Source organism: Myodes glareolus, chromosome 10 (assembly GCF_982192425.1).
Source record: "Myodes glareolus chromosome 10, mMyoGla1.1, whole genome shotgun sequence".
Classification (NCBI taxonomy): Eukaryota; Metazoa; Chordata; class Mammalia; order Rodentia; family Cricetidae; genus Myodes; species Myodes glareolus.
In genome coordinates this window covers 38,225,757-38,248,817 of record NC_142035.1, presented here as the reverse complement: position 1 = coordinate 38,248,817, position 23,061 = coordinate 38,225,757, and the positions used below count along the sequence as shown (strand labels likewise).

At 39.3% G+C, this 23,061-nt stretch overlaps 1 protein-coding gene across 3 annotated transcripts in view; it reads left to right on the top strand.

Moving 5' to 3' along the window:
• The window catches only part of Ndufaf5 (NADH:ubiquinone oxidoreductase complex assembly factor 5), a 33,949-nt gene extending 13,556 nt beyond the window's left edge, over positions 1-20,393 (top strand). Inside the window, exons 4-11 of one of the 3 annotated variants that reach the window (XM_048455449.3) lie at positions 394-441; positions 2,211-2,314; positions 4,262-4,301; positions 5,468-5,665; positions 9,714-9,774; positions 19,607-19,690; positions 20,023-20,105; positions 20,256-20,393. In XM_048455449.3, the coding sequence (XP_048311406.2) occupies positions 394-441; positions 2,211-2,314; positions 4,262-4,301; positions 5,468-5,665; positions 9,714-9,774; positions 19,607-19,690; positions 20,023-20,105; positions 20,256-20,345 (708 nt within the window). In that variant the 3' untranslated portion in view covers positions 20,346-20,393. The remainder of the gene's footprint in view (positions 1-393; positions 442-2,210; positions 2,315-4,261; positions 4,302-5,467; positions 5,666-9,713; positions 9,775-19,606; positions 19,691-20,022; positions 20,106-20,255) is intronic. The other 2 variants (XM_048455451.3, XM_048455450.3) reach the window with 2 other exon arrangements.
• The last annotated feature ends 2,668 nt before the right edge of the window (positions 20,394-23,061 follow it).

Genomic DNA, 23,061 nt, shown 5'->3' with positions numbered 1-23,061 from the left:
AGAGCGCTTGTTTGCCTCTGGCAAGCAGAGCAGACCCGAAAAATTGCTGCTACCAAGAAAACATGCTTTACTCTATTCTTTCCAAAGCTTTCTCAGGCTTTCTGTGGATGCAGCTATCCACGTGGGCGCCAGTGTGCAGTCTAGCTTGTAGCGTCTTAAACCAAGAAAAGTTCAAGTAGTTGAGTAGAGTAGGATGTATTCTCTTATTTTCTTAAATAAGTTAAATGTAATAATATAATTAATTTCATGTATTTAAATCTGTGGTATTCATTATGTCTTCTAAACTTGCATATTATACTGGAATTGATCAGAAAATAACATTACAAAACTGAAAATTATAATTACTCCTTTGGAAATTTTGGTAATTGTTTTGCTCTGATTATCCCATTGCAGGAGACTGTGGGAAAGATTTTCCAAACAGACATTGCAGAACATGCTTTGGTAGGTAGCTTTTTAATACTCTTTGTTTCTGACCACCTGGCTTAGTTTTTTGTTCTTTATTTCTTTCACAGTGTAATAAGTGTAATTATAAATATGTGCACATGAGGAAGACTCAAACAGTGCAGGGAATACAGTAAGGAAAGAGATTTCTAATCTTACTTCCCAGAGACAGCTGTTGGTGCCTTTATAAACGTGTAACTACCTACATTGCCCAAGTTCACGTGGACGGTAGTACATTAATGTTTCATGGTTTTTATGGAATGTTATTCTGTTTGAATATTGTTTATGTGTGTGTACCTCTTTTTAAAATGACCGCATAGCCTGCCAGTATGTGAGCATCACATAGCAGGTTTATCTGAGCAGGTCTAGAAGCCTGCTGCAGTTCTGGTTTCTCAGTAGCACCCTGCTGTTAACATCACCTGGAAAGTGACTGTGTGTTTGGTTATTTACTTTTGCCTGTAGATCAATTCTTGGTAAAAGTCATTTATTCATTTATTTTTCTTGTTCAGTATATGTCTCCAGATTGTCCCTAGAAAGATGAATGAGGAGTTTCCATGAAAGTGCTTTTTTTTTTCTTCTTTTCGTTGTCAACCCTGGACCAACCCCTTTTGTTTTTGTTACTCAGACAAGTAAAAGCTTAAAACTGCTTTTATAATTTTTTCTGTCTTTGATTACTAGTTCAGTAAAATAACTGGATAGATAGCTTGATTATTGGATTTCGGCCATTTATCAGTCAGTCTTTCTGTCTGTCTTTGTCTCTTTCTCTCTCTCTCTCTCTCTCTCTCTCTCTCTCTCTCTCTCTGTGGGCATAGGTGTGTTTCTTTTTCAAAATCTATTTTTAGGTTGTATTTGTGAGTGTTTTCCTGGTTACATGTATATGCATCTTGTGCATTGTGAAAACAAGAGGGGGCATCAGGTGCCTTGAAATTAGAGTTATAGGTGCTGGAAAAATTCAACCTGGGTCCTCTACAAAGAACATCAACTATCTGCCGGCCTGCTTGCTTACCTGCCTGCCTCCCTCCCTTCCTTCCTTCTTTTCTTTCTTTCTCTTTTTGTTTTTTAAGACAGGGTTTCTCTGTGTATAACAGCTCTGGCTGTCCTGAAACAGCTGTGTAGACTAGGCTTTCTTGAACTCACAGAGGTTTTCCTGCCTCTGCCACCAAGTGCTGGGATTAAGGGCGTGCAACACCACACCTGACGCTCATTGGTATTCCTTGACGTTGAATTTAAAAATAACTTTTTGACGTGCTTTTCCTCTCACCTTCATTGACTTGAGCTTCTACATGTTTTTTTTTCTAGATTATTTGTAAGAGTTTATATTTTAGAGATGTCAGCTCTTCATAATTTATAATATACACCCACTTTCACATTGTTTATTGCTTTTTAGAAGCTTTTAAAAATGTTTTGTCATAAAACATCAATAGTTTCATTTACAGTTTCTAACATTTTAGTCATGTTTATGTAGGTTTTAAAAAAATCTTGAGTATAAAGGGTCACCCAGATTTACATCTAGTACTTTGTGGCTTCATTTGTTGCCCTGAAATGTTCAGTTGCTGAGATTTGTTTTAGTGTGAATGGATGTATTTCTTACATTTTTGGAGCAGCTAGGTGTTACTTAATTCTTGAGTGCCTTTTGTGTGCCACATTTTGTGCTATTTTGTTTTTTGATAGACACCACTAAATGAATATAACGTTACGGTATTTAACAGTGATTGTCTTAGTAATCAAAACTCTATTTAAATATGTTGAACTTGTTTTTTTACTATTAGAAAATTTCCTCAGAAACAGATATACCTACTGTGAATATTTTAGCTGATGAAGAATTCCTTCCCTTTCAAGAAAACACATTTGACCTGGTGGTTAGCAGCTTAAGGTTAGTAATCCTTTTGAACTTTTAAAAAGTATGTTAAAGAGGCTGGAGAGATACCTTATTTGGTAAAGTGCTTGCTGCATAAGCATGACACAAGTTTGAGTTACAAAACCCACATAAAGGCAGGCATGGTGGCACAAACTTGTAGTTCCAGCTCTGGAGAGGCGGTGACAGCAGCTCCCTGGGGCTCCATGGCCAGCAGCAGCTCCGTCTTACTTGATGAGTTCCAGACCAGTGAGAGACTCTAAACAACAGTATGGTCAGAACCCGAGAAGCAAGCATGAGGTTAGCCTCTGACCTCCATGTGTACACATGTGCAGGTGTGTACCCATGTGTTTATGTGTGTGTGTGTTATAAATAGGCCTAATTTACATTGTAATATTTACTTTTAGGGTAGCAATGGATAATGGATTAATATAACTCCCTACCCCCGCCCCACCTGGAATTAAACCTAAGGCCTTGGGTTAAAGACAAGCACTCTGTTACTGAGCTATATAATCTTCACCGTGATAGAATAAATTCTTTTTAGTTACAAACTGGTTATCTTAACAATGAAGGATTCAGGACATCCTAGTGGAAATATGATGTGGTGTCTTAAATTTATTTTTATTCCCAAGTTTCTACATACAGCTTGCTAACACTCTTTCCATGTCACACATGAGAGAATAAACATGAGATTTAAAAAGTTTCTTATGTATAAGTTTAGAATACTTTGCTTTGATTTCCATCGCCTTAAGGTGATGGATGTACTATTTACCTTTTAAAATAGAAAAAATCCAGACACTTGCTGCTCCAGCTTCTGGCAAGGGTGTAGAGCAACAGGAACTCTGGTGGGAATGCAAAATGATAGAGACACTTTGAAAGACTGTTTGATGATTTCCTGAAACTTGAACATACTTTGTTAGGTTCCAGCATTTATACTCCTTGGTATTTTCCCAAAGAAATGAAACTTATATACATACATACATAATATATTGTTCTTTTAAAAAGTTTTAGATTTTATTTTATGCATGTGAGTATTTTAACTGCGTGTATGTATGTGCACTACATGCATGTCTGGTAGTTGTGGAGGCCAGAATTGGATGTAGAGTCTTCTGGAACTGGAGTTACAGATAGTTGTGAGCCACCGTTTGGGTGTTAAATACTGAACTCGGTCTTCTACAAGATTAGCAAGTACTTTCTACCACTGCAGCTATGTTATTAATTGCTAGAACTTGGAATTAACTAAGATGTTGTCTTAGTTAGGATTACTGTTACTGTGATGAAAAATCTTGATCAAAGCAACTTAAGAAGGAAAGGGTTTATTCACTCACAGTTCTTATAAAGTTCATCATCAAAGGCAGTGAGGGCAGGAAGCTGGAGGCAGGAGCTGATGCAGGGGCTATGGAGGAGTGCTGCTTCCTGCCTTTCCTCCCCTGCCTTGCTCAGCCTGCTGTCTTACAGAACTCAGGACCACCTGCCCAGAGGTGGTACCATCCACAGTGTGCTGGACACTCTCCCACTGATCACTAATTAAGAAAATGCTCTACAGACTTGCCTACAGCCCAGTCTTATTTCCTCCAGCCATTTTCTTAATTGGTTTTTTTCCACTCAGATGATTTTAGCTTGTGTCAAGTTAAAACTATCCAGCACAGATGCCCTTCAGTACTAAGTGGTTGAATTGTACATCTCGACAATGGAATTATTTAGCACTAAAAAGAAATCAGCTGTCAAAACATGAAAAGAATGCAGGAAACTTAAAGACATGTTACCAAATGAAAGGTTATTCAAAAAGCTGTGCATGCTGGTTCCAACTGTATGACATTCTGGAAAGGACGAAAGTGTGGAGACAGTTAAAAAGTCAGAGTTGTGGACGTGTAGAAAACAATTTAATTTCAGTTCCTTTTTGTGATTTCAGCCTAGTGATAATTATGTTAATTAAGGTTAAGCAACTATGTGTTTCTATTTTAGTTTGCACTGGGTGAATGACCTTCCTAGAGCACTTGAACAGGTGAGAAAACTTGTGTTGACTCAGTTCTGTGTTAGCTTATTATCATCACAGATGGACAAATGTTGCTGTTTTCACATTCAGAAGTCTGACAGAGTGGAATGAAACCAAGTGTTTATAATGTTCTGTGGGCTGGGTATGCTCGGTACTCTCTTTGACCCACAAATATATACGTTAGGTGGCCTTCCTTGAGAACCTGAAGAATAGTCGGTTGTAGAGATGTTTATATTTATAAAAGATTTAATTAATTACTGTGTAAAATAATATTGGGATCACAAGGCATGTTCTTTTGTTTGTTTTTGTTTTTTGAGACAGGGTTTCTCTGTGTAGTCCTGACTATCTCAGAACTCACTTTGTAGACCAGGCCTGCCTCAAGCTCAGAGATCTGCCTGCCTTGGCCTCCTGAGTGCTAGGATTAAAGGTGTGCACCACCACTGCCTGGCTACAGAGCATATTCTATATTAAAATTTCTTCTCTTCCTTTATTACCTGTGAACTTTTTCTGCATAGGAACTTGTTTATGTTTGTGTATCTCTCATTACTCTCAGGAAGTGTTAGATAAATGCCTGTAGATTGGTGTTTGTCAGTGAACAGAGGGTGGTGGGTAGATGATGGTGTGGTCAAGTCGAGTGGGGTGTTCCAAGAGGACAGTTAGAAGGAAGCATACAGGGCTGTGTGAGAACTGACCTCCACTAGGCTGAAAGTCATGAGCTGTCACTTGTATTGCATTTCTTTAGTCAGAATAAACCACAAATCCAGCCCAGATTAAAGAATTGGGAAATAAATGACATCCGTTGGTGGGACATCTTACAGAATTGCTTTTCAGAGAACATGAACAGGAAGAATTATAATTTTGGTGAGGTGTCATTCTTTAAATGTTTTTTTCTTACAGTCTTCTGTTACTGTAAAAAGCAAGTTGTATCTATAAAATTTGAAAACGTAAGATATCTTATGGATACTAGTATTAGTTAGTGTATTGACTGTCTTTGTCATTACGATACAACATTACTACACACCATACAGCAGTGAATCTGGGGTTCTTGTCCGATGTTATTTACTTTCTGATTTATTTGGCAAAATAAGGTTGGTAGTCATAAGTACTAACTTGGATGCATTTGCTTTGATACTGCTGTCTGTAAAATTTGAATAGTTTTGTTATATTTATTACAGATTCATTATGTCTTAAAACCAGATGGGGTGTTTGTTGGTGCGATGTTTGGCGGTGACACGCTCTATGAACTTCGGTGTTCGTTGCAGTTAGCAGAAACAGAACGGGAAGGAGGGTTTTCCCCACACATTTCTCCCTTCACTGCTGTCAATGACCTAGGACATCTGCTTGGGAGAGCGGGTTTCAATACCCTGACTGTGGTGAGTAGCCAGAGAACCGAGTAACCCGTTAATCGTATTGCTTGAGACAATTCTCCTTGTTTTACCTTCTTTTGGGGAGGGTGTGTCCTTACTGTCTTTAGTGTGCATAAACACAGCCTGATTGAAGTGTCAGCAATAGAAACTCTTTAGTATTTAGATTTCAGGATAGGTAGCTCCAAAAAATATACCACAGTTTATGAAGAGAATTCTCTCTAAATAATAAGTATTTATCTTGTAAGGGAGGAAGGTATGGCATGGTCAGAGGACAATGTTTGGGAGTCAGTTCTGCTGTGGGCTTCAGGACTGAACTCTGCTTTGTCTGCTGAGTCAACTTGCCAATCCCTTTGAGAGAGACTTAAAAATACTACTTCATTAGAATCTTCAAATTGAAGTTAGGGTGTAATATGGGATGAGACCACTACAAATGTGATACTGGGTATCCATTATAGGGGCATCTGTGTTACCGTCCCTACCACCAGCTCTTAATTCAAGCATGCACAAATGCCTATATTCTCTTAAGTCTAGGCTTAGTTGAGTTAGAACAAGCTCTATTTCCATCAGTGTTGCATAATTAATAAAAACTCAGAGAGAGAAATTGGGGTTCAACTTGAAGATCCAAAAGATGAAGAAGCAGCCAGCCACTGGCTCTTACCTCCACCTCCACCTCAGTCTGCAGTGGCGATCCTGCTTCCAGAAAACCTCAGAATGAGAGTGACTGAGAGCTGTCTCCTCTCGTCTTACAGTTTTTTCTGGGGCTGTGCTTAAAGGGGTGCACCACTGGGATTAAAGTCATGCAACACCCGGTTTGTGTAGCAAACTAGTGTGGCTACTGGGATGAAAAGTGTGTGTTGCCATTACCTGGTCTGTAAGGCTGACCAGTGGGGCTGTTTTACCCTCTCATCTTCAGGCAAGCTTTATTTGTTAAGATACAATTGAAATGCCACTACAAGTCAGGGTGGAGAGTTTTACAGAGAGGATCCATAATCAGGAAGTGCAGAATAAACACAGATTCTACATAGACTGATGGGATAGTGCACTGGATATAACTTAATTTATTTTGGGGAGGTGTTTTTGAGAGTGGGTCTGTTATACCCCAAGTTGATAAGGAAGTCACTGTGACTTTGAACTGATCCTTCTGCCTCCACCCCAGTGTACTTAGATCACAGGTACACACCTGACTTCTGTGACTGTACTATCTCTGTACTACTCAAGGGAATTTAGGAGAGGTGCTTCAGTTTCTCAGCATTTCTTAAAAATATATAAATGATTTTCCCCTCGAGAGGCCCCTGATATTTAGTGGTCAGAGAGCATGAGGTACCCTGACTGTTGGTATGAAATACCTACTACTTTCTCTCACCCTTTCCTTCTACTCCTAGAACTTCCAAGAGTAAATTTCCAGAAGATAGGGGTCTCTCTTCCACCTGTGCAGTCACAGTTGCTCTCCAGGACTTATTCTCTCTTGAGATGAGTTGAATAGATTTACTATGATTCCCAAATCCTTCTGACATAGAAACATAACTAAATGTGATTGGAGGTGATTGAAATTTCTTGTTGAAAAAACCTCCAGTTGCACAACTAGAGATTTGGAGTTAACTCATTATAAATGCATTTCATAAGATCATCCATTTTAATACATCATACCCACCTGTGTATTGGTAGAAAGCAAGAGGGATGAACGTGCAGAAACCGCATCTTAAATAAATAAATAAATAAATGTATGTATGTATGTATGTATGTATGTATGTATGTATGTTTCCAGAGGGGAAAGGGAATAAAAACAACAGGCTGGGAGAACAGGCAAGGCTTTGTTGAGCCGAAAGCAACCCTGATATGTCTTGCCTGTGTCTGGGTTAACGTCTTTAAATTTTTAAATTGCCTAAGTCAATAAAAAGTGGTTTTGAGATGTTGAACATCTGAAAATTGGAAAGCATAGCTTCATGTTGAAGAACCAGCATTAATTGATATAAGAAGTTATGCATTGAGGGGTTATTATATTTTTTAAGATTTTTAAAAATTATATAAGTAATTCACAAATTAAATTTAAATTCTTACAAATTTAAAACTACAAATAAACTGAAAAATCTGTCATTTGACCTTAATTCTTCAAATCTTAGCTCTTTCCTGAGAACAACATTTCTCAAAATTTTAGACTGGTTTTCAGAATTTTAGACTTTGGTTTAATCTCAGCACTTGGGAGGCAGAGGCTGATGGATCTCTGAGTTCAAGGCTAGCCTGGTCTACAGAGTAAGTTCCTGGACAGTCATAGCTACACAGGGAAACCCTGTCTTGAAAAGAAAGAAAAGGAAAAAAAAAAAAAGAGAAGAAAAGAAAAAAAGGAAGAAAATCTTAATTTTTTAGAACTCATTCTTTTTGTTGTTATCCTTTTTAACAATTTATTTTTATTTTATGTATGTTGGTGTTTTGCTGCATATATATCTGTGTGAGGATGTCAGGCCCCCTGGAACTGGTGTTATAGAGCCACCGTGTGGGGTGCAGGGAATTAAACTCAAGTTCTCTGAAAGAGCAGTCAGTGCTCCTAACTGCTGAGCCATCTGCAACCCCAGAACTTACTCTTTTAGGACTAAAGATAATATACTACTTGTTAATAAAAGCTCTGCATTTTTATAAAAAAGAACTACACTGGACTGAGGATATATCCCAGTGAAGAGTTCTTACCTAGATTCTGTCTCTACTACCACTAGACAGCCAGCTGTGGTGACGTGTGTAATCTCAGCACTTGGCACGCAAAGGCAAAGGGGTCATGAGGCCAGACTAGGTTGAAGAACCGTGTTTCCAGAGTGCAGTGTCACACTTGACGGTTTTCTAAATTGCCTTCGTGTGTACTTAGTAAAGGAGGGTTAGGTTCCATGTCTGCTCATTGGTAGAACGCTTCACCTAGCTGGTATAAGACTCTGAGTGCAGTTTCCAGTACTATTATGAAAAATGATCTCTCTCCCTCTCTCTCTCTGTCTCTCAAACACACACACACACACACACACACACACACACACACACACACAGACCCATACATATTTAAAATACTAGGAAGGAATAATGCAATGTATATGTAGCAAGACAAGATAGAACAAGTTTTGAAGTATAAAGAAGTCTCCTCTGATATCTGGTACTTCATTCTTCTACCCAAGACAGGAACTTGAAGTAATACACTCATACAGAAAGAGAATAAATCCATGAATGCTTCTTACTAAGCTAACATTTTCCACTTTTTAAATGTTTTTAAAACTTTTCCCACTCTTTTGCAATCCATTCCCAAGCCCCAGGGAATAGTACAGTGGGCCAGGTCTTCCCCTATCAAGATAGCCCCATAGGCAAACCTGATACAGACAATCCCTCACTGATGCTCTCTTCCCACACAGTTCTCCATTGTGTTACGGTGACACATTTTTTCTTTTCAGTATAATATCTAATGTATCCTTTATCTGAACACAGTATGTTAAATGAATGTTTGGAGTTAGGAGATTGAATAGGAGCTTGCTCTGTCCATTCCATGCCTAGCTTGGTCTTGTAGTACCAAGAATGGCACACCCTTTTGGGGAATTATTTTACAAACAAAACAAAACAAAACAAAAAAAAAACAAGAAGAAGCTGCACATGGTGGCAAAGTCCTTTAATCTCCATAGAGGCAGGGGTAGGCAGATCATTGAGTTTGAGGCCAGCATGGTCTACATAGTAAAATCCAGAACAGTCTAGGCTACATAATAAGACCCTGTCTCAAAAAATAGATGAAAGTGACCATCACAATATAAAGTAAAGTGACTTCATTTTGCTTTCGAAGAAAAAACTGGCACAGTTGTTAGAGTTTTGGTAATATAACATTGCAAAGAATATTAAAAACAAGACAATTCTTGGTGGAGATAGAGCTCGGTGGTGGACATTTACTTTGTACTCTTGAGTCTCTGGTAAGAGACATTTCCTGCCTACCTTGAGAGATGGTCTGGGAAGTAGTTATAACTCCTTTCCAAAGCTTTATTCTTATTTGTTTGTTTCTGATAGTCATATGAATATTATGGATTTCTTTTAAAAATAGGATACTGATGAAATTCAAGTTAACTATCCTGGAATGTTTGAATTGATGGAAGACTTAAAAGGTAAGGAAAGCATTTGTAGACTCCATTTAACACTGTACTCTAGGCATTTGGAATCCATTCTTGTAGAGAAAGCACACTATGGTCTAAAATGGAGGAGGCAGACAGCAGGCATGTCACAAAGAAGAGTTAAATAACAGTTGTGGTCAGTGCTGTGAAACTGAGGCTTGCAGCACTGCGGCTGCTTCTGGAATAACATAGGAGGAATTTGTTGAAGAACTTTTTAACACTTGTGATAAAATTCTCTAGTGACTTCCATTAGCAGCTGTCATATCTCAGGTCTAAGCGTACACACATGCATGTCTACACACACACACACACACACACACACACACACACACATTTAAACACATTTCACCTTAGATAGTTTAATGAGTTTAAGATTGAGAGTTTAGTTGAGAATAGATCCTGGTCTGGGAGATTAAAGAAAGTTTGTTTGAGAAGCTGGCATTTGAGCCATGTTCTAGAGAGATAAAGATGAGTTAACTGGATGAAAAGGTGAGAGAAGTGTGTCGCAGGCACAAAGAATAGCATATTCAAAAGCCTTTTGCAAGAGAACATAGCTGGAACTGGGTAAATGGCATTTGGCAGAGGACAGTGAGATGGAGTGTTGAATGATGGGATTGTTAGCAAGCGAGGATCAAGTCCTACACAAAACCTTACAGTCCCTGAAGTACTTACTTTTGTCTTTATGACCGAATACCTGACAGAGGCAGCTTAAGGGAGAAGTTTGTGTTGGCTCAGGGTATGCAGTCTGTCATAGTAGGGAAGGCTTTGTTCTGGGAGAAAGAGGCAGCTGAAATACCACCGCAGGAGGCCAGAAGTGACATAGAACCAGCCTATCGTCCTCAAGGCTTAGCGTCCCAGTTGCTCACTTTCCTCAGCTAGACCTTCCCTCTTCTACAGTTTTCCAGAATGGTGCCACCAGCTGGGAACTGAGATTTCAAACACAGGCTTTTTGGCAGTGGTGGTATTGGTGGGGTTCCATGTTTAAACAGTAGCAGACCTTCTTAACATTGTTTTTCCTTCCCTGGGTTTGATTGCAGTACCCAAAATAAATTGACAATTTGGCTTCCCAAATTCTTGAAATTTGGGGTGGGTTTGGTTTTGTGAGACTGTGTCTCATGGTTTGGCCCCAGGCTGACCTCGAACACAGGGCTGTGTTGTTTCAGCTTGGTTTACAGGCATGGGCTACCCAAATTAATGTGTTGTAATGCATTTTTTCCTACGTGTGTTTGTCTCCTCAGAATGGTCTTACCATTAGTTCAGATCCAGAGCTTTGGTGTGGCTTTGAAAGTTGCACAAATGTAGCTGAACCAGGCTTGTCACTTAGACCTTCAAAAGTCTCTATAATTGCTTTTTTCAAGGTTCATTTGTAGCATCCTGGTATATACCACACCTGCAAAGTGGTCCAACTGTCAATAGAGAGCTCTTGATTTTTCTCTACTCATGGTCATGCCCATGTTGAGGCTAAATTCCTTAGTCTTAGTCTGCTTCATCAGACAAAGGTCCTCAAGGGTTTGGTTTTTCTTTTTCACTTTTTTATCCCCAACCTGATGCGGCCTTTGTGAAATAAGTATTTGGTGAATGCAGTCTTATAAATTTTGGTTATCTGTGTGTCTTTGCTGATCATCCTCTTACCCCTGTAGTAATTTGAGTATCCCACATCACTGCAAATCTTCATTAAATAATTAATTAAAAAAGCAAAGATTGTTCTTATCAAACATTTTAATTGAGGGGAAGTTAAAATATCATTAATATCTTAAATTTTTTTAAAAATTTATTTTATATGTATGTGTTTTTGCCTGCATGTATGTATGTGTGCCGTCTGTGTGCCTGGTCCAGAGGAGGCTAGAAGAGGATGTTGGATCCCTTGAATTTAAGCTTGTGAATGTGGTTCCTGGGATCAAACTCTGGTCCTCTGCTAACACAACAAGTGTTCCAAACCACACATCTCTCCAGTTCAAGATTCATATATTTAAGAGTAAATTAGCAAAAGAAGCTTCCTGCAATAAAGTTTGCTAAGAGATGGTGTTTTGGATTTGTGTAAGTGTATTTCAGATATTTAGGAGGGAAATTGACAGTTTTAGGTAGGTCAAATGTGGCATTTGTGAAGAGTAGATGCAGTCTTACAAATTTGGATTATCTGTGTGTCTTTGCTGATGAGCCTCTTACCCGCTGTAGTAACTTGAGTCTCCTGTATCACTGCAGCAGAACTGATTAGGGGATGGTGAGGCGTGTTCCCAGCTAATGAAGCTGTTTTTCTTGTTACAGAGAAAGTAATATAATATAGAGGTGCAAAGCTTGAGAATTAGGTTGAAGCACTGGGAAATAGTCATTGAAGAGAAAGATGAACTGGCTAGGAAAAAGTTAGAGTTGAAAGGGCCCATTTAAAGTCAATCAGACTTATCAATGTGGTTGGCTGCATATAGAAAGGTATTTGGGTAAGCTTGGGGTGGGGTTTTGTTGTTTACAGGCAGAAATCCAAAAGTGAAAGGTAACTCCATAAATATAACTGAAAGAGTGGCCTGGAAGAAAAGGAAGTAGAAGGCAAAAGTAAGCTGGGAAGTTGGGTGAAAGATGCTGTAGCTAAGCATCTCAGAGTAGTCAGAAAATTGTTATGGCTAAAGTACATAATCATGCTGAAAGGGTAGAATGATGAAGTCATAAAATGAGATGCCAGGTGAATGATGGAAGGTGATAACTCCTTCTGGGGCATAGCTCACAGATGAGGCAGAGAGACGAAGCTCATTGGATATGAGGTAGAGAGAATGGAATTTGATGGACACTAACTTTGAAAACCCTTCCTCTCAGAATGGTGGCATGAGCAGAGGCACACAGGAAAACTAATCTCCCAGCAAACAGAAGCAGGAGGAGATTATGGCTCAGTGGACAAGCTCTTACAGAGTGAGGGTTTATACAGGTGGAGGAAGTAATAGCTGGGAAGACACTGAGGAACAACAGTGACACGGACCCTACCTCCCAACGTAAGAAGGATGTGACTTATAAACTGTAAATAGATACCTTCTATCGGGAGATTTCCAACTGTTCTCCTTTGTGATGAACTACTTGATCATGTTCCTCCTTCGCTCTCTCTCTCACACACATACTTTCTCTCTCTCTCTCTCTTTCTCTCTCTCTCTCTCTCTCTCTCTCTCTCTCTCTCTCTTTCTCTCTTACACACACACACCACATTTCATTAGTGGCACAGACAGTTTTGATTGCTGGTGGAGTTAAAGTTGGGGTCTGTGAGATAGACTTATGGTTACCTAAAGAAGCCTTCATGTGGTTCTGAAAGTTGTAATATGTTTTGAAATAATGAAATTGATAAAATTGCTTGCCTGTACTTTTATTTATAGATTTATGGTTTTTACAAACAGTGTTGCACTTGCTTATTTCAGTAGTCCTCTTGGTAATTGTGTTGCCCCTATGTTAAATGATAAATATTAGGGCTAAAGAGAACACTTGAATCTAAGTGGCAGAATTAGTTACCAGACTGTTGTCTCCTGCCCTGGCTTCTAACTGACCCCTGTTGCTTGTTGTAGTTGCTTATTAGTGATAAGGTTCTGGCATGTTTGCTTCCATTACTTTTCCGTTGTCACAAGGCCCATTTCACATGTTTAGAACACTTCTGAGTGTGGAGTTACACTGCCATATTAACACAGGGAAATACACATAGCCAAAAACTTAACCATTATGGTTCCTTTTCATTATGAAATATAGGGTTGGTAGGCTCTAGATGTATACTCAAGATGATAAAGATAATAATGACAGCAACCATTTTTGAACACTTCCCCAATTACCAAACACACTGATATGATCATGGAGCCCTTTTATCTAAAAGCTTGAGACGTGGTAATGAACTTATTTCTCATTTAGGCTCCAATGATAATTCTTCAAATAGAGTGTTTATTTTGTACTTATCTATAATAAAGGCTATGCTCATGATTCATTTCAAGAAAGAAAATAGAAAGAGACAAGAAATTAGACCTATCAGTTGGGAAAGGTTACTCCCCACTGATTTAAAAATACAGTAATTATTCTGCAGTTCTCTGAGGCTTTTTCTTTCCATGTGTGGGTGCTGCCCTGCCCCACACGACTGTGTGTTTCTAAGGATCGAAAACCGTTAGCCTTGTACATATAAAGAAAGTGCTGTATCTCCAGCCTCTGATGATTTGAGATGGTCTGGTTATGTACCTCAGGCTAACCTTGATCTCGCTTTGGATCACAGACTGACCCAGACTCCCTGTCTGCCTGCCTCTACCTCCTGAGTGCTGGAGTATACGTATGTACCATTGTATCTGTATTTTCTAATACACTGATTTATAGTTGAACACATCAAGGCATAAGTACTTTGTCTGTAGTCATGCTAAACCTAGAATTAGTTGCTTGAATCTATATACTATATACTAAATACAGATAAATCTTTAAAACAGTGAAATTAGCCATTTTGTTCTGTTAAGTGCCATAGCCTTAAGGTATAGCTACTTGTTATACATATTTTTATTATTTGAGATTTTCATACAATATATTTTGGTCATATTCACTCTCCCCAAACTCTTTTTAAGATTCACCCATCTTCCCTTGCCTCCCAGTTTTGTGTCCCTGTTCTCCCTCCCCCACACGCTTCAATCAAGGCCAGTTTGCACTACTTGGATCTGTGGCCTTTTGCTGGATTGTGGTTAGCTTATCAGTGGCTACACTCTTGGGAAAAAACTGAGCCTTCCTCTCCCAGCAGCTAACCATGGCTAATAGCTCTTCAGATAGAGGCAGAGCCGTGTATCCAGCTCCACCTCCGAGCCGGGACTTGATTTGGCTTGGGCTTGCCAAGTCTGGTACGTGCTGCTACACTAGTTCAAATGTGCAGTTGCCCTGCTGTGTCCAGAGTCTTCTGTTTCCTTCTTGTTGTCAGCTGCCTGGCTCTTCCGCCTCCTCTTCCTCAGTGATCCTGAAGTCTTTGGAGAAGGAAGCTTGGTATATGTGTTCCATTTAGAACTGAACATTCTGCAGTGTCTAGTTCTCTGCACCATGGCCGATTGTGGGTCTCTGTGTTATTATCTACTGCAAACAGAAGCTTCTCTGGTGAGGGTTGAGAGAGGCCTTAACCTGAAAGGGAGGTCCAGAAGAGGTGCAGGAAGGCAGGTGTAGGACACATGGTGTCTTAATTTCATTTCTAATGCTGTGAAGAGACACTATGACCAAGGCAACTTCTGTAAAAGAAAGCATTTAATTAGAGATTTGGTTATGATTTCAGAGGCTTAGTTCATTATCATCATGTCAGGAATTTGGTAGTAGGCAGGCAGGCATGGAAAGACACACCTCCTCCAGCACAGCCCACACCTACTCCAACAAGGCCATACCTCCTAATCCTTACTTAACAGTTTCAGTAACTGGGGACTAAACATTCAGATACCGCTATGGGGATCATTCTCATTCAAGGGCTATTCTCTTTAAATCACCATACATGATCTTCAGGCGGGTCACTGTTTGCATTTTTAACCACCTTCTAGACCAAGTTTAAAAACCTTTCTGGTCCCTCAGAAGGGTGGTGCCTCAGCCCCTTCCCAGTTGGTGATGCCTGTTCCATGGGGGTCGTAAGTTGTCTTACATTTTGAGGATGTGTTCCTTACACTTACCCTTGCCATTGATACTGTATCTCTACTGTGAGGCCTTCTACAAAAGTCACATGTCTCTGATGTTTTTATCTGTCGGTGGATTAAGAAGAGTTATATGGGTAAACATGCTATTTGAGAAACTAGACAAAAATGTTAACTGCTGGATTTTATATTTTTTCACTTACTATTTATTGAGCAGTTGCTGTGTGCCAACTCCTCAGCCAGTGGGAGAGATACATAGTTTCTGATCTCTAGTTGCTAATATTTTAGATAAAAGAACTCCCAAGATAGCCAGACAAACCTGTAAAATGAGAGAAACAAAAGGGATTTGGCCTTAAATCTGCTCATGATGTGCGGGAGTCTTTTGTAGAAAAGGCTGAACCTAAGCTAAAGTTAGTTGTCCATGAGGACACAGAGAACGGTGTGTATAAAGCATGGGTGGAGAGATAGAAAAGGCCATGTGTATCCTAAGCTTCTGTTGGGGCAACTACGGTAATAATTGCTTAAGTGTATAGAAGAAGCAGGTTGTCTTGAGAATTTCCTGCAGAGATGAGTCAGATTTTGGAATAGTAGAAGCACACGGTTTGCATGCTTATAAGGTATGGCTTCTAGGAGGGTAAGACTGGAACTAGCGTGATCAGTCTGTCCTGATACATGAGGAACCAAGTTAGTGGAGCCAGACAGCTTAATTCACTCATAGCCTGAAATCACAGCTATTTACTCTGTAGGAAAAGGCCAAGGGTGATGGGACTTGCATGACCTTGGGTGCTTGTAGGGGTGCTGCTGTGCTGACTGGAAGATGGTTATCTCCCCAGTTGGCTTTTGTATTCTACATCTGTGTTGTGATTGTTTTCCCAGTAGTTGAGGCATGTCTCATTTTAGCTGCATTATTATTAATTCACAGAAAAATGTCCAGAATATTGACCTAATTTTACAAACAAGTTGCATTACCAACTGATGAATACATGAGAAATTTTCAAGGCTTTCACAGTGGTTTTAAGGTAAGTTTAGTTTTTTTAAGGCAATATTTATCATTGTTCCAGTAATAACATATTAAAGTTTGTTTTTAATAAGCAGTTTAACTTAACCTTAAAAACACTGTGAGAAACCTCAACCTTTTGGCCAAGATCAAATGTGAAAACACTAAGAATCGTAAGCAGTTCCCTGCTGTCTGGTCTTATCCCAAGCTCAGGTCGAGTCTGCCGTCATAGATGACTTTCTAGGTGGTCGTCAGTCAAGCTTCCCCACAGTGTACTATAAGATACTCCATATTAGAGATGAAAAACTGGATTTACTAAAGGTAGAACCATTCATGTCCTAGTTTACATAAAGTTGTACTCCCAGGGTTCAGGTTCTCTTCGGGGGGAGGGGTGTTTAGTGAGGCAGTGCGCGTCCCCGAGGAAGAGTAGACTCCTGAGGCAATGGAGTTGTTGCTGATGCTGTGGAGAGTGCTCGTGAATCTTCTGTAACTGCGCTGGGTCAGACCCACAGAGGTGGTATGTTCCTAATGATCTTATTTAGAATATGCAAGCAGTGATGGTTTGAACCGCATTTTAGAACATCTAGTAGTCCATTCTGTACTGTATGTGTACTTACTGCCTGTGAGGAAGCCAGGGCCATGGAAAGCTGAACAGAAACTGAGGTAGCTGTGTCCCTCATAGGTAGTGGACTGTTGCAGCTTGACCCCTAGTTTACTTTTGGTCACTGTGATGGATATTCACTATGTGGAAGAATATTTTTATGATGAATATAGAGTGGGTCTAAAATATTTTTTTAAGATTTTTTTTCTTTTTTTTTATGTGTATGAGTGTGTCTCTGAACATATGCCACACGTGTGGATGCCCGTAGAGGCCAGAAAAGGACAGTGGATCCTCTAAAACTGGAGTTACTGGACATTATGAGCCTCTGATGTGTAGGTACTGGGAATTGAACTCAGGTCCTCTGGAAGAGCAGTATGTGCTTTTAACCACTGAGCCACCTCTTCAGCCCCCAGTGTTTTCTGTTTTGGTTGGAGGTTGTTTGTTTGTGTTCTTGAAAAAGGGTCTCACACAGCTGAGGATGACCCTCTAATCATGGTCTTCCTACCTCTGTACCCTAAGTGTTGGGATTGTAAACGTGTGTTTACAGTTTACACCCAGTCACATTTTTCATTAACTTACTAGTTTGTAGCTAATAATAAAATCTTTATGAATTGGGCCATTAAACTCATAAACACAAGACATTATATTAGTACAATCAATGTCATTACTTATTGCAGCCGTGGCCTCAGAAGGCAGAAGAGGCCGTCAGACCTGTGGGGCTGGGGTTCTGGGCTGTGTGCTGCCTGCTGTGTGCTGGAGACCAAGCTCAGGCCCTTTGCAAAAGCAGTGTGTGCACTTAACTGAGCCGCCTCTCCAGTCTCCCTGTGGACTACTTCTTAAAGTCCATTGAAATAAAATTTACAATTACATTTATTACAAAAATTTTTTTAAATAAAATTTTAAAATCAGTTATTTTTAACTCTTGAAGAAGATGAATCACTTCTTGATTAGTGACAGTAAGCAGACACTGCTCAGGTTTTTTGTTTTTTGGTTTTCTTTTTGTTTTGTTTTGCTTTTTTTTTTTTTTTTTTTTTTGAGATAGGGTTTCTCTGTGAAGCCCTGACTGTCCTAGAACTCGCTATGTAGATCAGGCTGACCTCAGAGATCTGCCTATCTTTGCCTCTGGAGTGCTGGGATTAAAGGCATGTGCCACCACTGCCCGACATGTAATAAATTTTAGTATTAATAATTATAACATTTTAAAGTTCCTTATTTTGTAGAATGATCTTAAACATGACCTTTCCAAATAACTTTAAATTTATATGTATACATAAAGAACCAGGTGGTGATAGCGCTCGCCTTTAATCCCTGCACTCAGGAGGCAGATGCAGGCAGATGCAGGTGGATCTCTGTGAGTTCCACGACAGCTAGGGCTGTCACACAGAGAAACTGTGCCTCGAAAAACCAATAGATAAACAAACGAATGAATGTATACGTAAAGGAAGATCTATAACATTAATTTGATATTATATTATTTTTTGCGGTACTTCCCAGGGTTGTGTGTGTGTGTGTGTGTATGTGTGTGTGTGTGATATGCTTATGTGTGCATATGAGTGTGTGTGCAGCTTCCATATGTGTACGCATGTGATTGTCAAGAGGTTTTTGTCAGTGTCCTCTGTTGCTCTCTCTTTCAATGAACCTGGAGCCCACTAATTTTTAGGACAAGCTGCCTCAAGGATTCCCTTGTCTCCCTTTCCAGCACTGTGATCACAGGCAGGCAACACCACACCTAGCTTTTTCTTTTTTTCTTTTTTCTTTTTTTTTTTCAACTCAGGATTTCTCTGTGTAGCCCTGGCTGCCCTGGAACTCACTCTGTAGAACAAGGTGGCCTAAAACTCACAGAGATCTTCCTGCCTCTGCCTTCTGTCTCTGCCTCAAGCTGGGATTAAAGGCTTGTGCCACTACTGCCTGGCACACCTAGCTTTTTAGTTAGATGCTGGAGATCATAGTTATACAGCAAGCACGTTACTCGTTACCTCATATCCTCAGCCTTTTGAATACAGGTTAGGCAACCACTATACCACCTAGCTATCTCTCTAGCTCTACAATAATAATTGTCAGTAAAAGTGGCTTCTTACCGTCAACTTAGGGAAACAGTTTGAAATTTTAAAATAAGAAAAGAGGTCCGAAGATTAATTTTAAAATGCTAAGATAGTGCCTCTGTAGGGAATGCACATAATTTTTATATCTAGTGTTAGTAAAATATCACAAAATTTGAAGACATGGTGTTGGTCCTGTCTTATGAGTCCTATAGCCCTTTTCCAAGCTTTGACTTGTAATTATATATGCTGCTTAGAAGGAGGAGGGCATTGTCACAGCATCACAAGTGGTGTAAGATGTGGTTTTCTTTGAAAGGCACTTGTCAATGCTTGTGACCCATCTGGAGACTAGAGCTGTCTTACAATAGACGGTGGCTGTTGTGGGAAGAAGCATCCTGGGTCTTCCCTCCTGAGAGTTTCTTACCCGACTTAATAATGAAGAGGCTTCAAGCAGGTTTGCTCCAGCCAGAAAGCAGGCTAGCTATCATCTGAAGGTGGATGAGACTGTTGATAGCTACGCTGTTGGATAAGATGGATCATGTCTTTATCCTGAGCTGCGAGGGTATTTGCAGTATTTTCTCAAACTGTAGTCTATTTTTAGGTATGGGTGAGAGCAACTGTTCTTGGAACAGAAAAGCCTTGCTGCACCGAGACACGATGCTGGCAGCTGCAGCTGTTTACAGAGGTAAGCTGCCCACCCTTTCTACCTGCACTCACGGAGGGGTTTGTGCTGTGTGCTGTTGGCTCCACAGTGCTGTTTTCTTCTTGTAAGATATTGTCAGACTTCATGGGTTTTATTCTCTCTAAACACAGATCCTGGCTCTGTATCTATTTCCAAACAACTCTTGTTTCCCAAGTGTCAGCTCCTCTGTGTTAAGACTTCTGTGAGGCATTCGTTCTCAGCCCTGCAGTTGTCTTAGTGCCTGCTTCTCTTTAAAATACATGATTTCATTTTACTGAGCAGACACTTTTTCTCACCTGATTGTTTCCAGAATTTAACCATGTGTGTCTTTTTAGAAATGTACAGAAATGAGGATGGTTCCATACCTGCCACTTACCAAATCTACCACATGATAGGATGGAAATACCATGACTCTCAGGTAACATTATTAAGGTGTATCTTTTCTTAGAGGGTTTGTGTTTCTCTTTGTTCTCCATTGTTGATTGACTTAGGGTATGTTTTATTATGCATAACATGATTGGAGTTACTCTGGGCTATATCTAATATCTTTCATTTTTATTGTTTTCAGGCAAGGCCAGCTGAAAGAGGTTCTGCAACTGTGTCATTTGGAGAACTAGCAAAACTAAATGATGTCGTGTCACAGGGAAAAAAGGAATAAATAATTCATTCAATTATAATAAATTTTAGAATTTTCATCAGAAATGAATACTTTCACATCTAAATTATTGCAATTTGAAGCAAGAAGCAATGTATGAAGCTATTTCCTAGCAACCTAATACTGATCCATACTTAGTAACTATTCCAGGTTCTCATTGTTTCTATTTATGTGAGGATGTCATTACCTAGTGTTTTGGGCACCTTTGCAGATTCAGCCTGAAAGCAAAGGAAATGTTTTCCTGTGGTGGAGGGGAGGGAGTGGTTTGAGGTAAAACTAGAAATATGTGCATTTGCTAGGAAAACATTACTCATACTAGCATTCTGTACCTTTCTGCCTTCTGGTCTTTTGTTATTTCTGTGGGCGGATCACAGCTCTAAAGGTGAGAGGAGGGGCAAATTGCTAGGTTCTGGAGAGTTCTTGTGTGGTGCAATGAAAGCACTTTTCATAGTGACTGGCGTAGGCACTGAAGGCAAAATTATTTCTTACACTTTTTTTGTTTATTTGATTTTGGAGACTGGTCTTACTGTGTAACCTTAGCTGGTCTGGAACTCACTGTGAAAACTAGGCTGGACTCAAACACAGATATCCATCTGCCTTTAGTGTTTAGATTACAGGCATGCGCTACCACATGTAGGTGTTTGTAACACATTTGTCTTGTCTAGATGGCCAGAGGATTCTGTACATTCTGCAAAGCTACTATATGATTATGGATTTTGAAAGAACATCTCTTTACCAGACTCACCTCCTTTCCCTGAGTGTGTTATTTTTGTTGCTGTTAGTTTTGATATTGTTTTAAGGTTTTTAAAGTTTTATTTTATGTGTATGTGAAGGCGTAAGTCACAGACAATCCCACACCAGTTTGGAATTATGATTAATAGAATGGTTATTTATTCAAAGGGGAAAAAACTTACAGATTACCGTCTCAGACAACAGCCCCTCCGCGCGAACAGGAAAGGAGTCCAGGGGCCGGAAACGGAGCCGGAAGACAAAGACAGAGTGGAGGACAGCCGCTGCTTTTTTTAAAGGGAGAGAGACCACGCCCCAATGGGCTGGTAACTCAGCGGCGATTGGCTGAAGGAGCTGAAGGAACTCCCACAGCATCTCCCCCTTTTGTTTAAGTAAGAGAGTTCTAAGCCTACTACGCAATTATATACAATAAGTATAAACCTACGAAATTATATACAATAAATACAAATATCCTATTCTAACTAGCTTAAGTCTTGTATAACAAATAACTTGGCCAAGTCATGAAAGGAAAGTAACTACATTTATATAATCTTCAATCCCATCGAAGATCTGAGAAGGGAAATAATGTTATCTGAGTAATTAGGAAGTGCAATCAAACAACTTCCAGAACATGTAACAAATCGCAGAGACAACTGGCTACCTGGACAAACACCCAAAGTCACATTTGCAGCGTTGAAGCAACCAACTTTGGCTAAGGCCTGATGTAACTGACATACCATTTTCAAAGGCAAGAAACTTCAAAATTATCTTACCCTGTCTTGGCAGGATATGACAGTTTTGTTTTATCCATTTACGGATATTCTGTAACTCTGTCAGTAGTTGAGGTATGAGCATTTCTTTACCCAAAGGCCAGTTCTGCCAAGAAGAAAGGCTCCAGGTGGAGTGTCTTTGGTGCTCAACATTCTCTCGGGCATAGATCAGTGTTGTCAGGAGCGATTGTGTCTCCCTATCATAGAACTCTGAATTAGATTAAAGGCCATTTTTTACAGCTCTTTGAAGAGGTTGAAGATTATCTATCTATATTGAACATAATCTCTATATATCTAAAGAACCTGATTAGTCTAATTATAAATAACAAACTTAGATGACTGTTGATCTATATAATTCTCAATATCTAACTTAAAGACTGAGATAATAAACAACTGTGCAATAAATGAGGACAATGAGACCTCCAAATATAAACAATGTGCAAGTATACATTGCAATATGGTAAATATATATATCAATATATAAACAATATATAAGTATCTTAATCAGAGGTAGAAGTGTACAATGCAATATGGTAAATATACATATATCAATACAATATATATATACAAATACATAAAAATGTTTTAAACAGAGGTAGAAGCATGAAGCATGCATGCATAAAATAGTCAACATAATTTAACTTTGTATCAATATATAAGAATCGATACCAATATGTTTGTCTAAAAGCAATAATTCACAAGTACAAATCTATTTATCCCATAATCCAATTATCCCTCTTTTTTTTTTTTTAAGATTCCTGTGCTTATAAAATTCCTCCCCCAACCCTCAACCGTATACTAATTATAACCAACCCCTAAATGATGTCCCTAAACCCAAGGACAAACATTATTGGGAGAGGGGACGTCGTTCTCTAGAATTACTTCCAGCTGTCATGGGGGCGACGTTCTTTCTGGGGGATCCTGTGAAAGTAAAAGGATGGTTAAATTTCAAGATCAATGTCTTTTAAAATTACTTTCCTTTCATGACTTGGCCAAGTTATTTGTTATACAAGACTTAAGCTAGTTAGAATAGGATATTTGTATTTATTGTATATAATTTCGTAGGTTATTGTATATAACGTTGGGCTCCAGATGAAGGCGTAAGTCACAGACAATCCCACACCAGTTTGGAATTATGATTAATAGAATGGTTATTTATTCAAAGGGGAAAAAACTTACAGATTACCGTCTCAGACAACAGCCCCTCCGCGCGAACAGGA